The 26,193-nt window shown below is 39.9% G+C and overlaps 1 protein-coding gene across 2 annotated transcripts in view; it reads left to right on the top strand.

Moving 5' to 3' along the window:
• Window positions 1-22,420, top strand: part of lrp6 (low density lipoprotein receptor-related protein 6) — a 179,864-nt gene extending 157,444 nt beyond the window's left edge. For both annotated transcript variants that reach the window (XM_080191019.1, XM_080191020.1), the window contains 16 exons: window positions 4,122-4,338; window positions 4,877-5,166; window positions 5,946-6,172; window positions 7,542-7,726; window positions 8,521-8,847; window positions 9,421-9,623; window positions 10,072-10,283; window positions 10,410-10,600; window positions 12,340-12,549; window positions 13,492-13,617; window positions 13,797-14,033; window positions 15,626-15,736; window positions 17,332-17,562; window positions 18,609-18,745; window positions 19,338-19,435; window positions 20,237-22,420. In XM_080191019.1, coding sequence (XP_080047145.1) covers window positions 4,122-4,338; window positions 4,877-5,166; window positions 5,946-6,172; window positions 7,542-7,726; window positions 8,521-8,847; window positions 9,421-9,623; window positions 10,072-10,283; window positions 10,410-10,600; window positions 12,340-12,549; window positions 13,492-13,617; window positions 13,797-14,033; window positions 15,626-15,736; window positions 17,332-17,562; window positions 18,609-18,745; window positions 19,338-19,435; window positions 20,237-20,519 — 3,285 coding nt within the window. In that variant the 3' untranslated portion in view covers window positions 20,520-22,420. The remainder of the gene's footprint in view (window positions 1-4,121; window positions 4,339-4,876; window positions 5,167-5,945; window positions 6,173-7,541; window positions 7,727-8,520; window positions 8,848-9,420; window positions 9,624-10,071; window positions 10,284-10,409; window positions 10,601-12,339; window positions 12,550-13,491; window positions 13,618-13,796; window positions 14,034-15,625; window positions 15,737-17,331; window positions 17,563-18,608; window positions 18,746-19,337; window positions 19,436-20,236) is intronic.
• The last annotated feature ends 3,773 nt before the right edge of the window (window positions 22,421-26,193 follow it).

Genomic DNA, 26,193 nt, shown 5'->3' on the forward strand with positions numbered 1-26,193 from the left:
GGAAGGAACTGCTCTTGAGTCAGTTGGTATGCGATCTCAGGCTTTTGTATCTTTTTCCCAACAGAAGAAGGTAGAATAGAGTGTGTCTGGCGTGCGTGGAGTCCTCGATTTGCTGACTGCATTTCCAAGGCAGTGGGAAGTTTAGATACAATGGAAGGGTGCTTTGCGTGATGGACTGGGCTACTTTCATAACCCTTTGTAATTTATTGCGGTCTTGGTCAGAGCAAAAGCGGTACCAAGCTGTAATACATCCGGAAAAGATGCTTTCTATGGTGCATCTGTAAAAATTGGTGAGAACCAAATTTCCTTAGTCTTGGGGAGTTGGTGGGCTTTCTTAACTATAGCGTTGGCATGGAGGGACCAGGACAGTTTATTGGTAACCTGGACACCTAAAAACGTGAAGCCCTTGAACATTTCCATTTCATCCCCATTGATGTAGACAGAGTCTTCCACTATGCTTCCTGAAGTCCATGACTATCTCCTTCGTTTTCCTGACATTGAGGAATAGATTATTGTTGTTGCACCAGTTCACCAGATTCTCTATCTCTTTCCTGTAGTCCGTCTCATTGTTTGAGATCCGACCCAGTACGGTGGTGACATCAGCAAATGTGAAAATCGAGTTGAAGGGCATCCTGTCATAGGTGTATAAGGAATATAGTAAGGGGCTAAGGACACAGCTTGTGGAGCACCGTTGTTGAGTATAATCATGGAGGAGGTGTTGTTGCCTATCCTTACTGATTAAAATCACAATCTCTATGGGCATTTTCTTAGCCTTTGATTACCAATGTTTTTGATTTCAGACAGATATATAATGAGCCCCTTTGTCTCGCTGCTTTGCAGGGTTTTAAGTGTCCTTCTCGTCTCTTCCCTGAGTGTCCTGCTTCATGTTATCTATATTAAATTTCAGCTGCCTGTTGAACTAGCCTGACTACATATTCTTAAAGCATTTTACTGGTCTGCTCATTGATTTTCAAACCCTTGTACTTCTGCGTTCAAAGTTTGAGGTTGTGTCTTCCAACCAAGTCCAACCCATCTTCAAATATGAAAGAAAACATATGGACCTATCCTTCAATTAGACCATTTTCAATGCTTTATCACCCTCATCTACAGTCATTTATTCTAAATCTCTCTCTTTTGATTTGTGTTGTAATGTTTTATCCTCTTGCTGTTACAAAGTCAGATGTGCCATAGACTTTCCAGAGAAAATCAGCAGTCTTACAGGCACCTGAAGGTCACAGTACATATAAGAACAAATGGTGGATAGAAAGAATGTGGGAATTCCAGCAACTCCCAAACACCAACAACATGTGTGGCTTTTTCAGCACTGTCAAGACAATCTATGGATAAAGCACTCAATGGCCCACCCACAGAGGCAGGCATGGAAGGGAGCTCATCAAGGACAAGAGGCAGTTGGTTCATTTTGAAGAACTCCTGAACTGAGATTGTAGGTGGAATTTTACGGCCTCGCTCATCCCACAACCATGAAATCCCACCCCTGATCAATGGATCTTCCCATTGTCCACATTTTGCCCACTCCAAATCCCATGGCGGGCAGGAGGGTAAAATTCTGGTAAGGTCTTCAACTTGAATGTCCTCAACTTGATTCCTCTGTAACCCAACGGAGCAAACTTGAAAATACCATTCAATAGCTGAAAAATAATTAAAAATTCCATCTGCTCCACAGATGGAATTCCTGCCACAACTCTTAAAACAATTCTAGTGTGGTGACACAACCTCACGTATCTCTCATCTGGGAAGGGGAGTGCATGCCGTGAGATCTCAGGGAAGCTGTGATTATGACAGTATTCAAAAATGGAGACAAACTTGATTGCTGTAACTACAGAGAAGTCTCCTTGCTGCCTGTTGCAAGGAGACTTCTCTGCTCCCCCTCCCCGTGCCTGCGTGCTCTCATGCGCACGCTCTTCTCTCACCACCAATCTATTAAGATCAGTGATGAGATTGTGGAAAATGTGGACCACTTTCCATATCTCGGGAGCTGCCATAAATGACAAAATTCATAATTGCTTCCAATATGCCAGCTCAACCTTCAGCCCACTGAGGAAAAGAATACTTGAGGATTGTGATCGCAAACCAAAGACTAGGGTTGTGGTTTACTGGGCAGCAGTGGCCCCCACACCCTATGATGCCATGGTGACTTGGCCAAGCTACAGCAGGCACTTAAAAATGCTGGAGAAGTACCACCAGTGCTAACTTTGCAAAATTCTCCAAATTTAGTGGAAAGCAAGGTGGTGGAATAGGTCCTCTCCAATGGCAACATGCCCAGATTATGGTGCATTTAACTCAAAAATAGTTCTGCTGAATGGAACATGTCATTTGTATGCATGCCACCAGACTCCTGAAGCAATTATTCTACTCCAGGAGGAGAGTGGAAATGTTTTAGAGATGTACGTTCATCATTCCTGAAAAGATCAGACAGCCACGCTGACTCAAAGGTGTCTCCCAGGCTTAACAAGAAAATGGAGAATATTCACTGGAGGAAGGCAGCAAACCAATCAAGAGTTGGCATCAAGAAAGTGCAGTTTTCCATACAATTCACCTCTCGAACCCTTCAGGCACATGTGGCAATATGCCGTTTGCTCATTAGACCAAACAGCCATCTTCAACTGGGGGAAACTAAGTCATCTTTGGGGTTGAGGGACTGCCTAAGAAGAAGGCAATTATCAATAGCTCCTTGTGTTCTGTGGTCTCAATCACTCCCTTAAGCACTCTGACGCCTTCCTACCATAGTAAATTCCCATGTATCTACAAAGGATCAGGGAGCATTCGGGTTGATTTTGTTTCAATAATTGGTAGCTTTATTCCACAGTAAGCAACATATACAGAACAAAGAAGCATGATGAGAACCAATTGGTACAATCGGTTCAACTGTTACAAAATAAGAAGTGGTATCTATGAGCCCACTTTGGACTCTTAACATAAAACCACAACTTTTTTTCTGATCAGGAAAGCGGCTTCTCCCTTGCTGTTTGTCAGTGTCCTGATTTTTCCAAATGTTGCTACACAAGCTAGTCAAGATTGAAAGAGTTTGATTACACTAAGGTGCTTGGCATCTTCCTGAATGGCGAGACATTGTTAGCATGCTGGCTATTGTTTGGAATCCAGGCAAAACAGCTGCCTTTCCTGTACTTTTTAAATACTCATTCGCCAATCTGTCCAGTACTCTGAATAGTTTTTGCTTGGAATACTTGTTGAAATCTATATTCAAGCCTTTTCTGTACAGAAATAGCCAAAAGACAATTTAGACTGTATCAGTAAACATGCTTCTTGTGAGAATTTGTACTACTGGCCTTCTGAAAATCCATAGACACCTACATCTACTGCATTCCCTGTATCTTATCTCATTAGTTACATCTTAAGAAAAAACTCATTTACTGTACCTGACCAGACTTTTAACAAATCTAGGCTGATCTTTGAATACTACTTACTAATTGGTCTTTAATGATAAACTCTCAAACTACTCACAACTTGTATTATGTTAACAGGTTGATGGTTAGCTCATTTGGCCAGCTCTCCTTCCTTGAACAAGAAGGCTGTGCTAACTCTACGGTATAATGCAGCTCTGATACAATGCACAAGCCTTTTCTTTTTTTTCTGATTTCTTTAAAAGTACTCGTCATTAGGACCCAATGACTTATCCATCTTGAGGCCTGTTCAATTTTCAAAACCAAATAGGTATATCTACCTATTTTTCTAATGTCTACTTTGCTATCTAAAAACTGATCTCTAAAACCCAGCTGTCCTGCTTGAGCCCTGCAGCCGTAAGTTAACTTTCCTAATCTTTCGCTCCTTAACCTATCAGTGGAAGCAATAGAGATTACCGCCTTTAAGGTTTTGTTTCACAACCTAATGCTTAACTCATTAAGCACCGTCTGTAAGATATCAAGTATTCTCCTACCTGTGTGTGGAGGAAGATTCGTTAACTTTCCAGAAATATTTTGATCGTTGTTTAATGTCGTCCTCGTATCAGGTGGATGAAAAGGGGAACTAACTTGCAACACTTACCATTTGTAATTTAAACACCATCACTAATAAAACTGTGCCCTTGATAGTTATGTACTTTATTGTTCAATGCACATTTTGTCTTTTTTTGTGTAAAATAGGTAATGAATTGTGATGGCACTGGTAGGCGTGTCCTTGTTGAGGATAAATTACCGCACATCTTTGGTTTTACTCTGTTGGGCAATTACATTTACTGGACAGACTGGCAGCGCCGCAGCATTGAACGTGTTGACAAAACATCTGCTGAGCGACAGATAATCATTGACCAGCTGCCTGATCTGATGGGCTTAAAGGCCACAAATGTTCATCGGATCTTGGGTGAGTAAAGACCCTAATGGCCAATCCAACATTTTTTTTAAAAGACCATTTTTTTTGTTCTTGATGTTTCCACGCTGGATAAAAGGGACTGAATGGAACACGTGTTGCTGCTAAGAAGCAGTGTTGAGTTCTCCATGGAAATTTCAGTAGACAGGCCTTTCTTAATTGTGCTATTGGGAAATGCTTGGGAACTAGAGAGAAACTGTTATCGTTCATTTAACCTTGAGGGCTAATCCAAGGGGTAATTTTCTAGGGAGCAACCCATTTTACTTCAAAACAGTACTTTAAAAAATTGCATCCGTTCCTTTTGGATTTTTGAGAAATGCTGCTAGTTCTTGTGTTGTATTTGCAGGTGAAGAATACAGCCATGTATGTATTAATAGTTTAATAATTCAGGAAAACTACAGGGAATTGTATCAGAAAATAGTGGCTATGCTGCTATTGAAATTTGTTATTGCGAATGTTTATTCAGAATCTCTGTTGTGCCTGAATCAATATCTTTCGCAGGTAAACTATGTTGAGTTTAATATGTTTTCAGGTACCAACCCATGTGCAGAAGATAATGGTGGATGCAGTCACCTGTGCTTGTATAGACCTCAGGGCGTGCGATGTGCCTGTCCAATAGGCTTGGAGCTCATCAGGGACATGAAAACCTGCATAGTACCAGAAGCTTTTCTCCTTTTCTCTCGGAGAGCAGACATCAGAAGGATTTCACTCGAAACGAACAATAACAATGTGGCTATTCCACTGACTGGGGTAAAGGAAGCCTCTGCTCTAGATTTCGATGTGACTGACAACCGGATTTACTGGACGGATATTAGCCTGAAGGTATGAAAAGCCTTACTGCTGCTGCTGCTGCTGCTTCTCTGGTATCTGTGTGTCTCTCTGAGCTGCCAGGGCTAATGGGCTCCCGCAGGATGCTGCTGGAATAATAATTGCAGCCTCAGTATAAAAATAACCTGTACTTCTAACACACTGGGAAAGAAAGCCATGAGCCTGGATAGTGCAGTTGAATATTTGTGCATTGTTTCTAAAGAACAGTTATTGCTATAACTCAAATGAGAAGGGAAAAATAAAAACACGCTCTCTCTTACTTAAATGTTTCAATTCATTTATAATGCAATGCATCACAAGCAGTTTTTAGTAATTAAAATCCATGACGTAAAAGATGATGGATCCAGTAATTTTGATTACTTTAAAGATACATACTTCTCTGTAATTAGTCTGACTTGCTTGGAGGGTGAATATGAACCTGATTATTATGCTGATATAAAGTCAACACCAGTTATTTAAGCACATTTTAACCCATTGGTGACTGACCAAATTTAGACTGAAAATATATGATTCTGAAGATAGGAAGACAACAATATTAACATGTTACTTCGTATATTTTCCTTGATGCATAGAAGTAGACCTCTATTTTTAAAGTCAAAGTATATCTCTGCAGATGAAAGTAATATTCAGAGGAAAGTAAAATTGATATGATTGTCATCACCACAGTATAAATACCAAGAAACAGATAGCAAAGATAAACAGCCCCTCATTGTCTTTCAGATCCTAGATACATTGAAGCAAATATATTGTACATCTCTTGTTCTACTTTGCAGACCATTAGCAGGGCTTTCATGAATGGGAGTTCCCTGGAGCATGTTGTAGAATTTGGGCTTGATTACCCCGAAGGAATGGCAGTAGACTGGTTGGGAAAGAACTTGTACTGGGCTGATACAGGAACCAATCGAATTGAAGTTGCGAGGCTGGATGGACAGCATAGGCAAGTACTGGTGTGGAAGGATCTGGACAGCCCCAGAGCTTTGGCATTGGATCCTGCCCAAGGGTAAGTCAGCAGAACTGTTCAGTGGCATTCTCCTAGCTTTGAAGTAAAATCGAGTTTTGCTGAAGGTGCCCAAAAGTCACTTCATTAACATTGATGATCAATTAGTCCAGCCTATCTCAAAGCGTTTCTGCCTGGAGAATTAACTTCAGCTTAGATTTGTTATATCTGGAAATTGAATATTGACTTTGAAAAGATGAACTTTATATAACCACTGCAGTTTTTTTAAAAAAATAATTTGACCTCCTTAGTAATGCAAAATTATTATGGTAATTACAGTAAAGTTTTCACGTATTGCTAGTGGTGAGAGCAGTTTATGTACAAAGTTGCCACGTAAGGCAACGATTCTAAGGTTTTTCATGTTGAAGGCTGTCTTGCCAAATTGGTGATCAAGGACCTTGCATCTTATAGTATTAATATAAAAAGTGCTGCATGAAAAGGGTTTTTTTTACATAATTGCTTGTCACTGCAGAGTCTTCCTATCCGTGGTGTGATCTTTGACAATGAAGCTTGTAAATCATTCGACATAAAAACTAATGTTTCTTGTATTTTTCAGGAAAGGTGAATAGAATTGTAGAATGAGGTTTCCTCAAAATACAGACAAATATCTAATCTAATTAAAAATGGAGCTTTGTTTATTCCATCTAGTAAAACATCTAGTAGAACTCTGGGAGATTGGTTAAAGGGTAGTCTGAGACTAGTTTGACAGCTTTGTGCATCTCCGTAAGTGAAAATTCGCCAATGCAAATGGTAGCAGACCTGGTTAACATCTGCCGTACCACTCTGCATGAGGCTTTTAACCAAAAGTTCAATGTCTTAAGTAGCAGGAGATAGTCCTTTGTGGTGGCAAGGTGAGTTCGGAATGCTAACCTCTATGCTTTGGGTGGTTGCCCCACCTACAAGACCAACCCTGCTTGGCAGGACTCCCTGTGAAGTCTCCGCAGATCCCCAGGGATTCACAGATCCCAGTTTGAGAATTTCAGATGTATAAGATACAGCAAGCAATATGAAGTTTTAAATATCCTTTAAGTTAAGTTCCCATATCCAGCATCCTTTCCAGGTTGTAACGGTGACCTGCTCTCCTTACCAGTACTTGGCTATATTTGGCTGATGGGATGAATGGAAAAGTGGGCAAGGATGACTCAGTTGCCATTATTAAATTGTTTTCCTGCCTCCCTTGGCAGAAGCACCAAGCTTCACCAATGTAGCAATGGGTAGGATCTGTACTTGACCAGCAGTACCCTCACATTGCACTGTAATGCCAATGTTTTATTTTGTCCTAAAGTATTGTAGAATGTCTTGCAGCATTTGTTGAAATGATGATTGGCAGAATATGCTTGACTGCACCATTGATCAGCATGTATTTTCTTAGGTTCATGTACTGGACTGAATGGGGTGGCAAACCAAAGATCGACCGAGCCGCCATGGATGGAACAGGACGCATCACTTTGGTGCCAAATGTTGGCCGAGCAAATGGATTAACTATTGATTATGCAGAGCGAAGACTTTACTGGACAGATTTGGATACAAGTCTGATTGAATCCTCCAACATGTTAGGTAAATTTGTTTTTGTATTCAAATTTGGAGGGACAGGCTGACTTTCTTGAATTCAATATTGGTTTCATTCTATGGCAGGAATTCTTCCAGGAACAGGCCAGGAGAAGTTTTGGGGGTGGGTGGGGGTGATGTTTTTTTTCGCGTAATAAGCCCCATGCTGGAAATCATCGTGGAGGTGATTTGCATGTTAAAATTGTTATTTCAATATGGTTAGCTAGCAATTCCAAACTCCCACCCCATCCTTGGTTGGAAGAAGTCCCTACCAGCGGGGTTTACAACTTCTCCCCACCAACACATAACAGGTGTACTCGCCTCTCTGGTGGGGGCAGAGGCCACTGGGGCCTCCTGAGGGGGTGGGGGGGTGGGATGGGGTGTGTGGAGGAGTGGAGGAACAAGCGTGCATGTGCTGATCTCTCCACTGACAGATCAGTGCATATACATAGGTGCCCTCTGAACTATGATGATAGCGGAATGAGCCCTTCCCCCTTCCTGGTGTGAGTCTCGGCCACTCTGTGCATTAGCGTATTGGAGATTCATTCAGGTAAAGGGTGGCAAATTCCCTTGTTTCCTCACCCATTGGGCTCTTGGGGCGAATCCCAGCCCATAGTTTCTGTCATATTGAGGAGGGAATTGAGGAAAATGTTTTTACAAATTATAGGCAGCACACAGCTATTATCTGTGTATTCAGTGGTTTGGTTTAATTGACAACATATATAAAAATGAGCAATTGCACTGTAAAGTGTTTGACCTGAAAAATAAACTGCCTGATATGATGATAACTGGTTGTCTTGTAGGTCTGGACCGTGAAGTTATTGCAGATGACTTGCCTCACCCATTTGGTTTAACCCAATACCAGGACTATATTTATTGGACAGACTGGAGCCGCCGCAGTATTGAACGAGCCAATAAAACTAGTGGCCAAAATCGCACAATTATTCAAGGCCACTTAGATTATGTAATGGACATACTAGTATTTCATTCTTCAAGGCAAGGTGGTTGGAATGAGTGTGCCTCAAGCAACGGACATTGTTCTCATTTGTGTTTAGCTATGCCAACCGTTGGTTATGTTTGTGGCTGCCCTGCTCACTACTACTTGAACGTGGACAACAAAACCTGTAGCCGTAAGAAATCTTATTGTCTCTTAAACTTGGCAGTTTCATTATAAGGCATGTGCTTTCAAAGCAATTTTCAGAAGTGGTTAAGTGGCACTCTGTAATGGGACACTATAGCAATGGGGAGAGGGAAGCAGTGACATTAAATTTCTCATCTTAACCAGACTGCTGGCTCACAGCAAAACTGACAAATGCATTTCCAAATATGCATGTTCTTTGAAAATGGAAAGTAAAAGATAAAAACGTGCATTTAAAAACTCTGGTTTCTTTCCGTCTACTAAAGCAATTATATTTTAAAACTATTGCATCTTGCACATGGTTAGAAGATTCCTCACAGTTGTAAGTTATAAGTTACATTTATTGTTACGAATTGCAGGATTTATGCATAGTGAACAAGGTGACGATTTGCATGTGGTCATTTGGAAAATAATCTAATTTTAGAACTAAGCTTGTAAGAAACTTGCTTTAACATTTTTCATAGATTTTTATCAAATTTGGTAGTTCAAGCAGTTGATTATTATTCTTTACTGAAGTTTTTTAGTAGCTAGTCCAGCCTAACAAAGTGATATTATCATCTTGCAGCTCCAACTTCATTTCTACTCTTCAGCCAAAAGAATGCAATTAATCGAATGGTTATTGATGAACAACAGAGTCCCGATATCATTCTTCCCATTCATAGTCTGAGAAACGTCAGGGCCATTGATTATGATCCTGTAGATAAACATTTGTACTGGATCGACTCTCGCCAAAATGTTATCAGGAGAGCACAGGAGGATGGAACTCAGGTTTGTGTTAATAGGGGGAGCCCAGACAAAAATATTTCTGTCTTGAGCCGCATGCATTAACCCAGTATTTGGATTTCTTCCCTTCTTTCAAACACTAGGAGAAAAGAATAACAATTGGTTAATACGCTGTTTTCCTATTGTGATCTATTACAAATAGCATTACCGCCATTTGAAATAATTAGTTTATTCGTTAGAGTCTCCCAAGAACATTTCCATTTTATAAATCCGTGGTTGATACTGCTCAGATTGTGCTGAAAGAAGAGTACATAAAATGGGCGACCTATTTCAAAAACTTAAGACTAAAGTTAAATTAGCCATATTGCTTAGAAATTCTTATTCCAATATAATTTTGTAATTATTAATCCCTTTTTAACCTAATTGTTTTATTTTTTGAAAGATTATGGTTGTGAATGAGCTGCCATTATTTAGTTGTTTACTTTCACTGCAGAGTTTTACAGTTGTGACCAGTGCAATTCCCAATCAAAACTTGGACATGCAGCCTTATGACCTCAGTATTGATATCTACAGTCGTTACATCTTTTGGACCTGCGAAGCGACTAATGTTATAAACGTCACAAGGCTGGATGGCAAACCAATAGGCGTGGTTCTGAGAGGAGAACAAGACAGGCCAAGAGCAATTATCGTGAATCCAGAGCGGGGGTATAACTTAAATTTGGCATTTGATTCTGAGATGTTGTTGATGAAGCTTTTGTCAGGGGTGACTTTGGCAAGTTTGATATTAAATTATTGTTTTCTTCTTTCCTTCTATCAAACAAAATCCTGTAGGTACATGTATTTCACTAACCTTCAAGATAGATCACCAAGAATAGAGCGTGCTGCATTGGATGGTACAGAGCGTGAAGTTCTGTTCTTCAGTGGGCTAAGTAAACCAGTTGCACTCGCTATCGACAACAAACTTGGCAAACTCTTCTGGGCTGACTCTGATCTCCGTCGCATAGAGAGCAGTGACTTATCAGGTAGAAGGAGAAAAACAATATTTTGGAAGGGCTTCAAGAAGGAGGCAGGGGGAGGAAGGGAAGGAAAATACCATTTTAAATCATCTGTGAAGTGCTGTTGTTGCAAGCATAGTCTTTTTGTTTCTGATTAATCACAATTTGACTGCACAATGACTACACAATGAGGATGATTATTCGAAATCATTAGAAAAATCATAGAATCCCTACAGTACAGAAGGAGGCCATTCGGCCACCTTGAGCCTGCACCAACAACAATCCTGCCAGGCCCTATCCTGTACCCCAAGTACTTACCCTGCTACTCACCAGACACTAAGGGGCAATTTAGCATGGCAAATCAACCCAGCCCACACCTTTGGACTGTGGGAGGGAACTGGAGAATCCGGAGGAAACCCACGCAAAACCGGGGAGAACATGCAAACTCCAGGGACAGTGATCTGAGGTTGGAATTGAACCTGGGTCCCCTGGTGCTCTGAGGCAGCAATGCCAACAACTGTACCACCATGCTGCCTGAAATGCGTTCCACACTTACCATTTTCCCCAGGCTCCTCTTTTTCAAGTTCTTACAATGTTATGTTTTCCCTTCCTGTGTGCTTTGGACTACCTACAGCAATCTATTCTTGACAATCCAGATTGTATAACTCATGTGCCAGATGATTTTTCTTTTGTTTACTTTGCCACAGCAAATATTTGAGCATTATGCTATATAACATGTAGCAACACTCCAAATCGGCATTGGTCACAATTATTTATGAATTGGGTGGGTAACATTTTCATTTTGTTCTGCAATGTAAATTTTTCCACTGGTATAGCAATCCTATCTGACACTGGAACAGTCCAACTGATCCCTAGCAGTGTCTAATGATGTGAGATGTGTTAATGCTTCCAGGATTTCTTCTGTGCTCATGAGGAACAAATAAAAAAATGTTGCTGGAAATCTGTAGAATTAGCTTAGAAATGTATATGCGGAAGATATTGTAAAAATACACGATATGAAAGCTGTTAAATGGAAATTACTGACTAGCTGCAGGTGAATAGTTAGTGACCCCATTTTTTGCCACATGCACTATTTTTAGTGGAAGTCATTTTGCATATATTTGCACAATATGGGTAAATGGCACTTTAGAATCATAGAACCCTACAGTGCAGAAAGAGGCCCTTTGGCCCATCGAGTCTGCACCAAACACAATCCCACCCAGGCCCTACCCCCATTTCCCTACATATTTTATACCCACTAATCCCTCTAACCTACGCATCCCTAGACACTAAGGGGCAATTTCTTAGTATGGCCAATCAACCTAACCCGTACATCTTTGGACTTTACACATTGATTTAATTAACAAACATTAATCATTGTTCAGAAACCGAGGAAGCAAAGCACTCATGAAACGTCTGTATTTCCATTGTACCTTTAACACAGTAAGATGTTCCAAGGAGCATAATAGGAGCGTTATCAAACAAAATCTGACATCAAGCTATATATACAGGTGACCAGAAGCTGCTTCAAAGATTCAGAAAACACATCATTCTGCTTTTCTGTATTAGTACCTCACCAACGTAAAAAGGTTACATTTGTGCAATTATTGAAATCACATGATTTACTAATGCAATTAGTTATGTCTTGATTTCCCAGTCAGCCATGTGTGGTTAGTGGCTGTTGTAATCAACAACACTGCTATGCAGAGTAGCCTAAGGCAGAAAGCATTATGTAGACTTATAAAATCTTTTAAATTTGCTTTTAGGTGCAAATCGAATTGTTTTGGAAGATGCCAATATACTTCAACCTGTAGGTCTGACTATATTCGGTAACCATTTGTACTGGATTGACAGACAGCAGCAGATGCTTGAGAGGATTGAGAAGACAAATGGCAACAGTCGCACTAAGATTCAAGCCCGTATAGCGCAGCTGAGTGACATTCATGCCGTGAAAGAACTTGATCTGAAGGAATTTGGTATGATAATATAAATGCTGGATATATCTCTTCCATGTTCCAAAAAAACAAATACAAGTAGAAATCTGTTTAAATACATCTGTTTTCAGGGAGAAGGAATTGAAAACAAACAAACATGTGGATTAGAGTTTTTTTATGGTTGCGTAAGGCATGGCAGTTTAAAACTAAATAATATGTTACTTTCCGGTGTCTGACTGGATAATTACTCATAGACTTGTAGTGCAATATCAGACTGTTTCATCTTTCTCTCTGAATATCATCATGCACCCTGCTGATTAAACTGGCAGCCCATGGGTGTCACAACTGATGCACAAAATCAGGCCAAAGTTGAGTAAAACCTCCTTCTCAATTCCAGGTCAGATTGTTAAAGTAATGTGTGCAAGGAATGATTCAAAACTGTAATCATTTCCCTACAAACCATTATTTTCTGTATCCACCTGAAAACAGCATTTTTTTTAAAAATGAAACATAATTTGACTGTGTCATTATACAGACACCTTCAGGATATTTAGCAAGCCATTCCTTTCCTTTGTGATTTTTTTCCTGTACAATGCCCATACTTGTACTGATTAATAACACCTGTGATTAGAAAACATAACAAGCATGAACATGTAAATAATGACTAGATTTTACAACATTAAAAAAAATCATTTGTTTTACAGCCAATATAGGTGATGCAGGAAAGGTTCTTATTAACTGTTTAAATATATAATCCACAGCTTTGATTAGTACCATGTTGAATCACATCAAAAATCTTGTTAAAGATGGGAGGGAGATTTTTAAGTTTTAAATGCTTTGCATTTATATATTAATTTTTCAGTTATTGAAGTACTTGCATAGGTAACTTTGAAACATTGTTGAGATTATTGGTGCTTTTCTCTCTAAATTTGTAACTGGTTCATTAATTTTTGCTGTATTGTAACTGCTGTCCTTATATTACAGCTGAACATCCTTGTGCCCAAGATAATGGTGGATGTTCCCACATCTGTATTGTAAAGGGAGATGGTACTACACGTTGCTCATGTCCTGTTCACCTAGTACTACTTCAAGATGAACTGTCTTGTGGTGGTAAGGGAACAAATGTTCATTCTCAATGTTAGGCCCATTGTTTTATCAGTCTGTTTTTAATTTTGTCCTGCCTGTTCCCACCCATTTACCTTTTTTAAAAAAATTGATGTATGCTTAACTTGCTTAATTTTCCTTTTTCTCCAACTTGTAAAAACATCCATCGGTCTTTTTTTTTCCAGAGCCACCAACTTGTGCACCAGATCACTTCACTTGTGCCACGGGTGAGATTGATTGTATTCCTTTAGCTTGGCGCTGTGATGGCTATCCAGAGTGTGATGATCAAAGTGATGAGCAAAATTGTCCAGTATGCTCGGACAGTCAGTTCCAGTGTGCCAGTGGACAATGCATCGACGCTGCCTTCAGATGCAATGGAGAGACTAATTGCCAAGATCAGTCTGATGAACAGAAGTGTGAAGGTAATTGACATTTTCTTTTTTATAATCTGAATTTTTTTTATATAAGCTGCTGGAGTACCACCACTTGCAGGTGGCTAGCTCCACGGCGAGCTGTGATCCTATGGTCCAAAAGCTGTTTCACCAAGATGCTGCTGATCTGATTCTGATCACAATGAGCATAGCACAATTTCTAGCAGTGGTCACTGATTAACAATTAGGAAAGGAGCCCTTGCAGATTACCCTCGCTTTTACTTATCCACTGATGCTGAGGCCTTTTGTGGTAACCCGGTGGTAATCAGCACAGACCAGAGATTAATGGTTAGTATACTGATTTTATATTAATTGTATTTTAATTATATGCGTGTGAGCACTGACTGGAGATTTTCTTGAGCCCCATATAAATAAGCAGACTAAAGCTGTAGTTAGGATGTGCGTAATGGTAAAGGTGAAACTCTATAAATAAACATCAGCGTGTAAACTTTGGCTCCAGTTCTCTCCTTCACCAAATGGCTTTCTGGAATAGGTCATCAACTTGGGTCCTTTATGGTCCTTGGGAATCAACTACTCATTGCCATAACCAACAACTGGGAAGTTTTAAAAGATCTTTAAACTAATTAAAAGAACCATAAAGGCAAATTGCTGGATGATTGGGTGTAAAGTCGTCATGGTTCCAGAATCCGCTCTACCAGTTAGCTTTCCCCTTCAAAGGGGAGATTTAACCTGAGGATCACCACACCTCAGGTGAGGGGCAAGGTTGAGAAAGCAGGGCCTTCATGAATAACTTCAGCCATATGGGAATTGCACTGTTGGCGTCACTCTGCACCAAGCAAGCATTGAGCAATGAGGTATAAGTATTTGCTTACAATTTACCATGTACAGTGATATTGAGGAACAAGAAATGCTGAGTGAAAAATAGGAGGGTGAATCATCAGGGGCTACTGTTTTGCTCCATTTTCAGAAGACTGGGAATGAATTACATGTCTCTTCCTTTCTATGTTGGAAAATTGGCTCCACCAACCCCTTTGAATACCATAAGTCAATGTAAGGAAGGTATGTTGATTTACTAGTGAGCTGCGCCACCATCTGGCAGGATGTAGGCTTGCCTTCCAGAATTTTAATTTTTCTTAATTAATGGAATGGGACCAGCATTTTTTGACCATATGTAATTGCTCTTAAGGAGGTGGGAGTGAGCTACTTCCATGTGGTGAAGATGTTTCCTGCTTACCACTTTGGAAGCTCAAACACTGAAGGTTATTGTGGCACCATTGACTTTCAAGGCCCCAGAATTTCCCAGTCTTGTGGCCACATGAGAGTTGGATCAATCTTGCCCACTCCTGGCTAACTTTTGGCAGATAGTCACAAAATAACATTGATGAGGCTGGAGGTGTTGAAAAAATGAACAAAGATGTAACAATTTTACTTTTTACTGAACTATCTCTCTGTGAACAGTATTGATGGTGATTATAACATATTGGGAAAAAGTTGCAAAACTGAATACTGTGTTTCAATTGCCCAGCATTTAAGATGTGTTCCAACTCTGCATCCCCCCACCCCCCTATTATACTTGACCTCTCAACAATGTGAAATCTTATCATTTTTCTGCTCTTTCTCAGTTCTGTGCCCTATGGATCAGTTCCAGTGTGCCGATGGCCAGTGTATTGCCAAACATAAAAGATGTGATCGTAAGAATGATTGCACCGACAATTCAGATGAAAGTGCCTGCTGTAAGTTTCCACTAAGTAACCTCTTGTTTGTACAACAGGGCTCTGCTTTGATGCACTTGCACATTGTATTTACAGGGAATGTAAAATAACAGTTTACTTTAGTCAAACATAATGATTTTCTCTCTCCCTGCCTCAAATTTCTGCAGTACAACAAAAAAATGGTGTATACTGATTTGAGTGGGGTTAAGAGCAGATCTTGAATGGACTGAGGTCCATGTTTCTTGTGCTATGTTCTTGTTTGACACCAGTAGGGGGAATTTACCAACTAATCAGAATTCTAGTTTAACACGATTACAGGTACTAGCTGGGAACTCTCATCAAAGTAGGTAATAGGGTACTGAAGATTAAACAAAGGTTGTGAAAATTGCACAGTCCGCTCAAGGAAAGAATTTGGTTTTTTTTGAAAATTTTTGACTTGCCAATTCATTTTGGCAGGTGTCAGTCATGGCTCAATTGACAACATTATCACCTATGAATCAGAAGTTCATGGGTTCAAGTCCCATTCCAGGACTCGGAAGACAAAAATCAAACCTGCCACTGCAATGCAGTACTGAGGGAGGGCTGCACTATGGAAGGTGCTGTGTTCATTCAATGGGACAATAAATGAGGACCTGTCTTCCCTCCCCCTCAGGTGGATGTAAAAGTTCCCACACCAGTATTTCAATGGAGCACTGAGAAGGTATCCTAAGCGGCCTGGCCAGTGTTTAGCCTTCAGTTATCATCACATACAGATTGTCTGGCCACTGTCACATTTGCTGCTTGTGGGAGCTTACTGTATGCAAATTGGCTGCCATGTTTCCTATGTTACAACAGTGACTGTACTTCAAATATACTCCATTGGCTGTAAACACTTCAGGACGGTGGCACATGCAGGATTTTTTTTCTTTGCATTTGCGAGAGTTGAATAAGCCTATGAAATTTTGAGGTATTCAAAATAAAGTGCAAGAAGAAATGACAGAAAGTCTTTTTAAAATAATGGAAATAGTACTGAGATGGGGGATGGAGAAAAATTGAATTGAACTATGATGATTTGGCTGTAACAAAAAGTAGCATTTACATTTGGCAGCAGAAGAAGGAATTAAGTCTATTTCTGTTGGAGGTTGGGCAGGAGAGGCAGAGAAAATGAACAGCCACTTAGGTACAGATGGTATTTTATAAGATTGAAATTTGCACTTCAGAAATAGAATTTTGTGTAATTGCAGGACTGCGTTTTTCCATTGCATATTTTAGTTAGTGTTGTACTTCATAGTCTCTACCCTGTGATGAAGCTGAGTATTTTAAACCTCAATGGTATTTTGTTTAAAACTTTTCAGTTTGGTTTTGCTTTGCTACTCTAAATTTAAAAATGTGAAGCAAAGTAAGACAGTAAAATCTCAATTCATCCTGAGAGATATCGTTTTTGTTATATTGTTTGCTTTTTTTAAAACCAAACCCAACAGTATCTGTCTTAAATACATTTATCTATCTACCTTTTTTTTCTTGAATATACTAATGGTAAGCATCTATGCACAAAGGCTGTAAATGTATATTTAATGACAACCAGATGCAAGAAGTTTACCACTTTGGTTTACTGATCAAGATCAACATTATTACAGATCCCACAGAGGAGCCTACCCCTCAACCTACAAACACCATTGGTTCAATTATTGGTGTGATCCTCTCTGTCTTTGTGATTGGAGCTATATATTTCATCTGCCAGCGTGTTCTGTGCCCACGGATGAAAGGCGATGGTGAAACAATGACAAATGATTTTGTTGTTCATGGATCTGCTTCAGTGCCTCTAGGCTATGTACCACATACTAACTCCCTCCCAGGATCACTACAAGGTAGGAATAATTTATTATCTTTGAATGCTGAAAATTGAAGCCTTGTTTTTGTGGCATTCACACTGAGAAACTATAATTGTTTAGTTATTAACCAGGCTTTTTCTATCCTCAAATGTGTAGCAAAGTTTATTTTGTGGAGACTGTTTTAACATAGCTCACTGCACATTACTTAAAATTTGTACTTTACATCAGTTTAATCTGTGTTAGATAGTGCAAAGTCTTGGATCGATAACTACAGCATTACATTCTGATAACTTTTTGTATATTTTCTGTTGGCACACCTTCTTACGTTAATACCATGCTAAGGTTATCCTTTATTTAGCCATTGTCACTCGATCTCTCATTAACTACCAGGTATATGGTTCCATAGTAACTAAACATCCTCTAGTGCCACATTGGGATCAACAATAGCAACCCCAGCAGAAACTGGCTGCAAAGCCTAGTGCTTCCTTGGTCCTTGCTACTCTATTACACTTTTTTTTCTATCACTCGGGTCACTGAGAGCACGTACCAGGTTTTTCACTTTGTAGATGCCAGAGAAATCTGCTGTGCCACAACTGATTGCAGTGCCTACTGCCATCATTGAGAATCACCCAGCAGTAATTGGACAATAAACAAACTACCATGGCTGGAATCTTCCAGCCATTCACACCGGCGGGATTTTCAGATCCTGCTGCAGTGACCGCACATTTGGCTAGGCGCCAGATTCTCCATCTTCGCTGTAGTGGGGACAAGGTGTGAACGGCCAGTAAGATCACATTCCATATCTTTTGTAAACTTTATTACCATTAGTGAAAAACTGATATCTTCAACCAGTTTAAAAAAATAAACCTACAAGCACAGTAAGCCATGTCTCCATCTCTAACCTTCACATCAAAATTAACAATACTGTTTGCGGGGTGGGGGTGGTTGTCAGGGGGAATAAAGGAGGAGAAGGGCCACCGGTTGTATCTGAATTTTTAAATAAGACTGTGAATTGTTTAAATGTGTTCAACATGCTGTAAATATTTAATTTAATTGCAGGGTTGGGTTTTCTTTAATTGCAGGTATGTCCCGTGGCAAGTCTGTGATGAGTTCCCTGAGCATTATGGGTGGGAGCAGTGGGCCTCCATATGACAGGGCTCACGTTACAGGGGCCTCTTCCAGCAGCTCCTCAAGTACAAAAGGCACTTATTTTCCTCCGGTAAGTAGCCAGCTTTGTTGTCAACATCGCTTCTTTTTAAGAATATTCTGAATTTAACCAAAGCGATTTAAATAATAAACTTCACCCTTCCTTTATTTCCATTTGCTTGGTGGTCTGTTTCCTGAATCTGTGTCTATGTTCCCAAACTATGTGAAGGAAAACAAATGTATTGTTTTCTTTTAGAATTAGACCTCATGGGCTGCTGTGCAAATTTTCTGAGAATAGATGCCAGCAACACTCCAGAACCTTGTACAAGACACTTTTTTTTTGTGTGTAGCATAGAACAGAGTATTGGCGGACTGTTTGACAAGGAATCACATGCACTGTCTTACAGACTGCATATAATGGTCAGAGACAAGAACACTAGCTAGCTGAATTGTTGTTTAATCCTCCCTGCTCCTCCAACTCTCAAGGGAAAGCCGAGACAATTGATTTTTCGATTGTGAAAAATGCCAACACAACACATTAATTGAACACAATCCAAGAAGCCTATGTAACTCGGTACCACAACAAATGGGCATTTGCACAGTGCAAACATATATTTTTATGCAGTTGATTTGGACTTATGGTTTATTTTTTATTCTCTTTCCAGATGCTGAATCCACCACCTTCACCAGCAACTGAACGTTCACATTATACCATGGAGTTTGGTTACTCCTCAAACAGCCCTTCTACTCATAGATCATACAGGTAAATGAAGAACACAGTGAGATGGAGATTTACCTCGAGTGCACTTAACCACTATATCATACTATGTTACTTTGCAACTGCTAACAGGAACCAGATAAAAGGATTTTTTCCCCTTTGAATGTGTCCTGTAATTGCGCTGCACCTTCCAGTAGAATTTCTGGGAGCCTTGAATGATGCTTAACTATCTTTCAAGCAAACATGTTGGAATTTTGGTTATTTACTTTCCTGTTTCATCTGACAGTTTAGTAAAGACTTTTGTGTAATAGTGAGAGCAGTTTCATGCACTTCAACAAGCTATACTAGAAAGTCAAACAGCATTCCCTTACTTTTGGTGTGTCTGTGGTGGGGGAGGAGGGGTGGTAGGTGGAGTGCAGCAGCAAAGGGAGAGGGTTTAATCCATAATCTCACCAGTTTTGTGGGTTTTTTGTGCTGGTACAATTCAGTTCATTTTTTTGCAGAACTAGAATAGCTTCTTTAAATTCACAGTGCATAGTGAAGAGATAAACTACTCCAAAAGTTTATTCAACCGTACTTGAAAAACAGGTGATTGTGTAAGCCACTAATTGTTTTGTTACCATGGTTACATCTGGTTTAATTTAAGGTCTGGCATTTCTGCTTAAAGAGAAATATGCAAGAGTTGTTTCTATCCTTTTAAAAAAAAGTTTAAATTTGTAAATTATGGCATGTGTGCTCATACCATTCTTTGTAATAAAGCTAAATGATTTTAACCAGTAAATTCAATTACACATGCTCTACAAACAAATTGACATTGATATCTTGTACTTTTTTCCCTATCTACAGCTACAGACCATATGCTTACCGAAATTTTGCTCCACCTACTACACCTTGCAGTACTGACGTATGTGACAGTGACTACACACCTGGGAGGAGAATTGGTACGACAAAATGTTATAGTGACTTGAACTATGACTCTGAGCCTTTCCCTCCGCCTCCAACTCCACGGAGCCAGTACTTATCTGCCGAGGAGAACTATGAAAGCTGCCCACCCTCTCCTTATACAGAAAGGAGTTACTCGCACCATCTTTATCCACCTCCCCCCTCCCCGTGTACAGACTCCTCCTGAACACCGCTTTTGCCTATTGTAAATAATTGTTAATATGAAGAGACTGCATAAAAGAAACACTAAAGAGGGGAGCTGCGATTTGTACAGTGCAAATAAATTAGATTGGGAGGGAAGGGAAATGAGCTGCAAACAATTTGTACAGAAGAGAGGATATTTATATATTTTCTAACAGCATCTGCTGGTTGTGCCATAAAAAAGAATTGTAAAAATTTGTACAAACAAAAAAATCTTTTTTTTCCAACATGCAAACAAAAATGCCTTAACCCAGGGAAGCAATTGTACCTAAGAAGACATAGAAGAAAATTAGCACACACATTAACAGGGCACAGTATACCGGATGGATTGCAACTCAGTGCCCATTGAGAATCACAGTGCATCCTACAGTGAAAACAGAAATGCTTGTACTATCTTCCGTTTCCACCGTGAGGAAGACAGTTGCACAACACTGTTACGAATTGAAAAGAGCAACTCACGGAGAGCTAGCATGAGGATCTGTTCTTGCATTTTTGTACAAAGCTGTTTCAGCAATGCTCAGTTGAAGGAGAGCACATGTAGAGTCACGTACTGCGATTCTTGTCACGCCAGTGCCAGTAATGTATACAATTTCACAGTGAAGCCAGTGTCAGCCACTCTGCAGCTTTTAAAGCTAATTTGTGCCATGTGCTGTGAAGCGATTCCGCGCCCTTGCTGCATGGTCAGGGTGGGGTAGGATTGAAGGGGTAATCACCTTGATTCAGCTTCTTTGGAGTGATAATCATCATCATTACCATTTAAAGTAATATGGGGAGAAATGGTGGATTAGCACCGGTGACTTTTTAAAATTTATTTGACCAAGGGCATAAAACATGCCTTGATACCTTTTAAATTCGTCAATGAGCTTTTAACTTCAGTGCCCACAAATGTTCTGAGTGTATTTTTATACCACATATTGTGTAGATAACCTATTTATAAGCTATAAAATAACCTTGTATTAGATATCTGTAAAGCCTGTCCATATATCCTTGCAGTACTTTCATGTATAGTTGTATTACTTTATGCATCATTTTATTTTTCTATAAAACATTAGTATAAGGGTAATGACAATCTCAGATTTTTTTAATAGATGGCCAGATGAGTTTATTTTTTCCATTTTAAATGTAATTTTCAATTATCAGTTAAGGTACTGTGCAAAATACAGATATCACCTTTATATATTACATTGTATAAAAAGATTACATTTTGTAGCAAAGACTGAATACTTTGTAATGGTCCTAATGATTGAATGACATGCCCAGGATATCTAAATCATGTTGCAGCCCTTTAAGATGTTACCAGTATTCAATTATTTAATTAAGTCAAAATATTTTTCATAAAACACTTTGATCAAAGCATGCATAAGATGATTTGTACATGAGGATTTTTAAATTGTCTGCTGCTGTATACATGATGCCAGGAACGTCTGGTATATTTGACCTGGGATACTTCTGAGTGATAATAGAACTCTTGTGTGCCAAATTCTGTTACAAAAAAAACACCCTAGCGGTGTGCGTCTAAAGCAAACAACCTTGTTTGGAAGTGAAGGATCTGGTGCTGCTGAATGCATTCATTGTAAACCTCTGCATTTTTTCTTCTTTTGATTTTCCTTCTGCTGTCAGTTTGAAGCTGACAGCCTTGTTGTGTACCAGGAGCAATCCCTGATACCAATATGCTTTGCAAGGATGTGTTTGTATTAATGACCAACATTTGGTCAGTCCTATCCAATTGCCTAATAACATCCTGAAAATGTAAAATAAGTGCTTTACTTGTCTAAACTGTGTTTTTAAAAAAAGAAAAAAAAGCACCTTGTATAAAGCTCTTTCGGTTTCTATCAAGTTAAGTTGTAACAAATGAAAAATTGATTTTTATAATAAAACTAAGAGTGAAATCTGCATTTAGTCTTTTCACCAAGATGCCAAAGCAAGAGCAGAAAGAAGTGCAGTTGAAACACAGCTAAATTTCTTTAATCAAACTGGAGGAACTGAAATTACTGCATCTCATTTATGGGTTATCACTGATGTTATTTATTGACCATAGAAGATATTTTAAAATAGGAATAAGAACAGAAAATGATGGAAATATTCAGTAGGCCTGGCAGCCTCTGATAAGTTGAACAAGAGTTAGTTTCAAGTCTGTGATCTTTCATCAGAAAGGATTGTTGGGTCTTCGAAGCAAAGTTATTTAGGCCGGACTTTTCTGGCTGTTCTTACTGGCAGGATCTGCCACTGCATAGGACGGGAAACCTCATTTGCAGCAAAGGGACCAGAAAATCCTGCCACCAACGGTAGGCTGCCTTTGCTACCATGAAACATGCCATGGAGGGCATGGAAAATACTGCCCATAGTAAAAATTTGTAATACAGTTTGCTGCTGTATACTGCACGATTCAAGGCTAAATGAAATGTTGAAGATGTGTGTAAATTTGTAAGCATTCTTGAATTAGTGTGAGTGTTGTGTATGATATGGTGGGATTCATAAGGCAACTGAGTGGGTTACCAGTGTCATTGGCTCCTGGCGCAGATTAGCATATAACATAACTAAATTTAACAGTAATCAAACAGCATGGTATTTGTTAAAAGCTGTATTGCCATCACGATTCAAAAATAATAAACTGGCAGTCTGTGAAGCTAAAATAACTTTTAAATACCTGGATCCTAATATATTACTAACCTTTAACTATTTCATGTCCATTGACAAATGACATATTTACAGATTCATTAGTATGGACAGGGCATTGATATAGAATCTACCACAGAGTCACAAAGACAAAAATTGCAGATGTGTGGAAAACCTGATATCCTAAACAATTTCCATTGGAGCTCAAAAAGCCAAGAGGCAATTTAATAAATATAAGTGTTTGATATTTCCCTCAGGTCATGAAGGATTGCCAATTTCAAGGAAGGATTGCGGCTGTATAGGGCATTGGTGAGGCCGCAGCTGGAGTACTGTGTGCAGTTTTGGGCGCCGTACTTACGCAAGGATATTTTGGCCTTGGAGGGAGTGCAGAGGAGGTTTACTAGGATGATGCCAGAGTTGAGGGGGTTGAGCTATGAGGAGAGGCTGAATAAATTAGGCTTGTACTTGTTAGAGTTTAGAAGAATGAGGGGAGATCTCATTGAGACGTATAAGATTATGAATGGGATGGATAGGATAGAGGTGGAGAGACTCTTCCTGCTCAGAAAGGATAGTAGGACTAGGGGGCACAGCCTCAAGATAAAGGGGGGCGGTTTAGAACAGAGTTGAGGAGGAACTTCTTCACTTAAAGGTGCCTGTTGAAGTGGTGGAGGCTACCTCGCTAAATATTTTTAAGACGCGGGTTGATGGGTTTTTGATAAGAGAGGGGATTAAGGGTTATGGGGAGAGGGCGGGAATGTGGAACTGAGCCACGACAGATCAGCCATGATCTTATTGAATGGCGGGGCAGGCTTGAAGGGCTAGTTGGCCTACTCCTGCTCCTAGTTCTTATGTTCTTATGTTCAAATAGTCACAGAAGGGAGTTACAACTACATTGGCTAAAATTTCTTATTTCCCCTTTTAACAGCAATTTCAAGGCAGCAGACTGAATTTTCTGGGGATGATGAAATACCATTAACGTAAAGACATGGGGAAATTTATTGTGGTTCCTGCATGGGCCTTGGTGCGCAACAAAATAAAATTGGTCCAATATATCCAATACTGAGCTCTTAAATATGAAATTTACTGTGTGTGAAACTTGCATGTGTACCAAAGTCTTTCCCATTGAATCACAGTAGTCTGCAACACAAAATTTGTGCTGGCTTTTTTGCTGCAATAAAAAAAACTAATCCCACTAACCTGCTCTTACTACAAAACCCTATATTTTCCCTGCTTCCAATATTTTACCAGTTTTCAGTTTGAAAAAACTGCCATGATCGCTATCCAAGTCACTGCCTTCGATTAAGTATTCTTGGGCAGGGAGCTTGCAGCTTGTGGTGTTCCTGTGCATCTGCTGCCCTTGTCCTAACTGGTAGAGGGCATGGGTTTGGAAAATGCTGTTGAAGGAGCCTTAGTGAGTTGCTGCAATGAATCTTGGCGGATGGTACACAGTGTTGCCACTGTGCTGCATGTACTCCTGCAACTCTTTATTGAATGAAGGATGATTCCACTGTTTGATGGTAATTCTAGACTGGGGGGGGGGGGATGGTGGTATATGCTGAGTCATAAAGTTACATATTGTGGTTGTATACAATTCACCTGTTGATGGCACACAACACCCAAAATATCCCAGTTTTGAGTTGCTAGACCTGTTCAAAATTTACCCCATTTAGCAAGGTGATAGTGCCACAGAACACAGTGAAGGGTTTCCTTAATGTGAAAATGGGAATTTGTCTCCCCAAGGCTTGTGTAATGGCCATTCCTACCACTACTGACATGGTCAGATACAGCTGCAGCTGGTTGATTTGTGAGAACAACAAGTAGCTTTTACCCTCTTGTTGGTTCCTACACCACCTGCCACAGACCAGGTATAGCAGCTATCTCTTTAGGACTCAGACAGCTCGGTCTTTGGTGGTGCTACTGAGCCACTCTTGGAGAAACACGTTGGAGTACCCCAGGGTGTGGGGGAAAGGTATATTATGTAGTAATTATCAGGATGCTTTGTTGCCCAGTTTTGAGTGATGCCATGAGACCTCATGAGGTCCAGAGTTGATGTTGAGTACCAACTGTATACCACTGTGCCACTGCTGTTGTGTCAGTCCTGTTGATGGAAAACATATCCAGAGTTGATGATGATGGTGTCCGGAACATTGTACGGTTGTGAAGATTTTCTAAGTGCCCATGACAGTACTCCCAATTTTGGCACAAGCCACCAGATGTTAATAAGGACAGCTTTGCAGGATCAATAGGGCTCAGTGTGCCAATGTTATTTCCAGTATTTAGGTTGACCGCAGTGGTCTGACCGGTTTTGTTCCTTTTTGGCTTCATAGTGGTTTGATACATTTGATTTATTATTGTCACATATATTAGTGTACGGTAGGAAGTATTGTTTCTTGCATGCTATACAGACAAAGCATACTGTGCATAGATAAGGAAAGGAGAGTGTGTAGAACGTAGTGTTAAGTCATAGCTAGGGTGTAGAGAAAGATCAACTTGTTGCAAGTTAGGTCCATTCAAAAGTCTGGCAGCCGGGAAAAAACTGTTCTTGAGTCAATTGGCACATGTCCTCAAGACTTTTGTATCTTTTTCCCAATGGAAGAAGGTGGAAGAGAGAATGTTTGGGATGCGTTGAGTCCTTTATTATGCTGGCTGCTTTTCTGAGACAGCGGGAAGTGTAGACGGTATCAGTGGGTGGAAGGTTGGTTTAAGCGATAGAATGGACTTCATTCGCAACCCTTTGTAGTCTATGGTGGTGTTGGATAGAGCAGAAGCCATACCAAGCCATGATACAACTGGAAAGAATGCTTTCGATGGTGCATCTGTAGAAATTGGTGAGAGTTGTAGTGGACATACCAAATTTTCTGATTCTCCTGAGGGAGTAGAGGCATTGGTGGGATTTCTTAACTATAGTGTCTGCATGGAGAGACCAGAAAAGATGGTTGGTAATCTGGACACCTAAAACCTTGAAGCTTTTGACCATTTCTAACTTGTCCCCACTGATGTAGACAGGGCATTCCTGCCACCATGTTTCTCGAGTCGATGTCTAT

This window comes from Carcharhinus amblyrhynchos, chromosome 6 (assembly GCF_965287045.1).
Source record: "Carcharhinus amblyrhynchos chromosome 6, sCarAmb.v2.hapA, whole genome shotgun sequence".
NCBI lineage: Eukaryota > Metazoa > Chordata > Chondrichthyes > Carcharhiniformes > Carcharhinidae > Carcharhinus > Carcharhinus amblyrhynchos.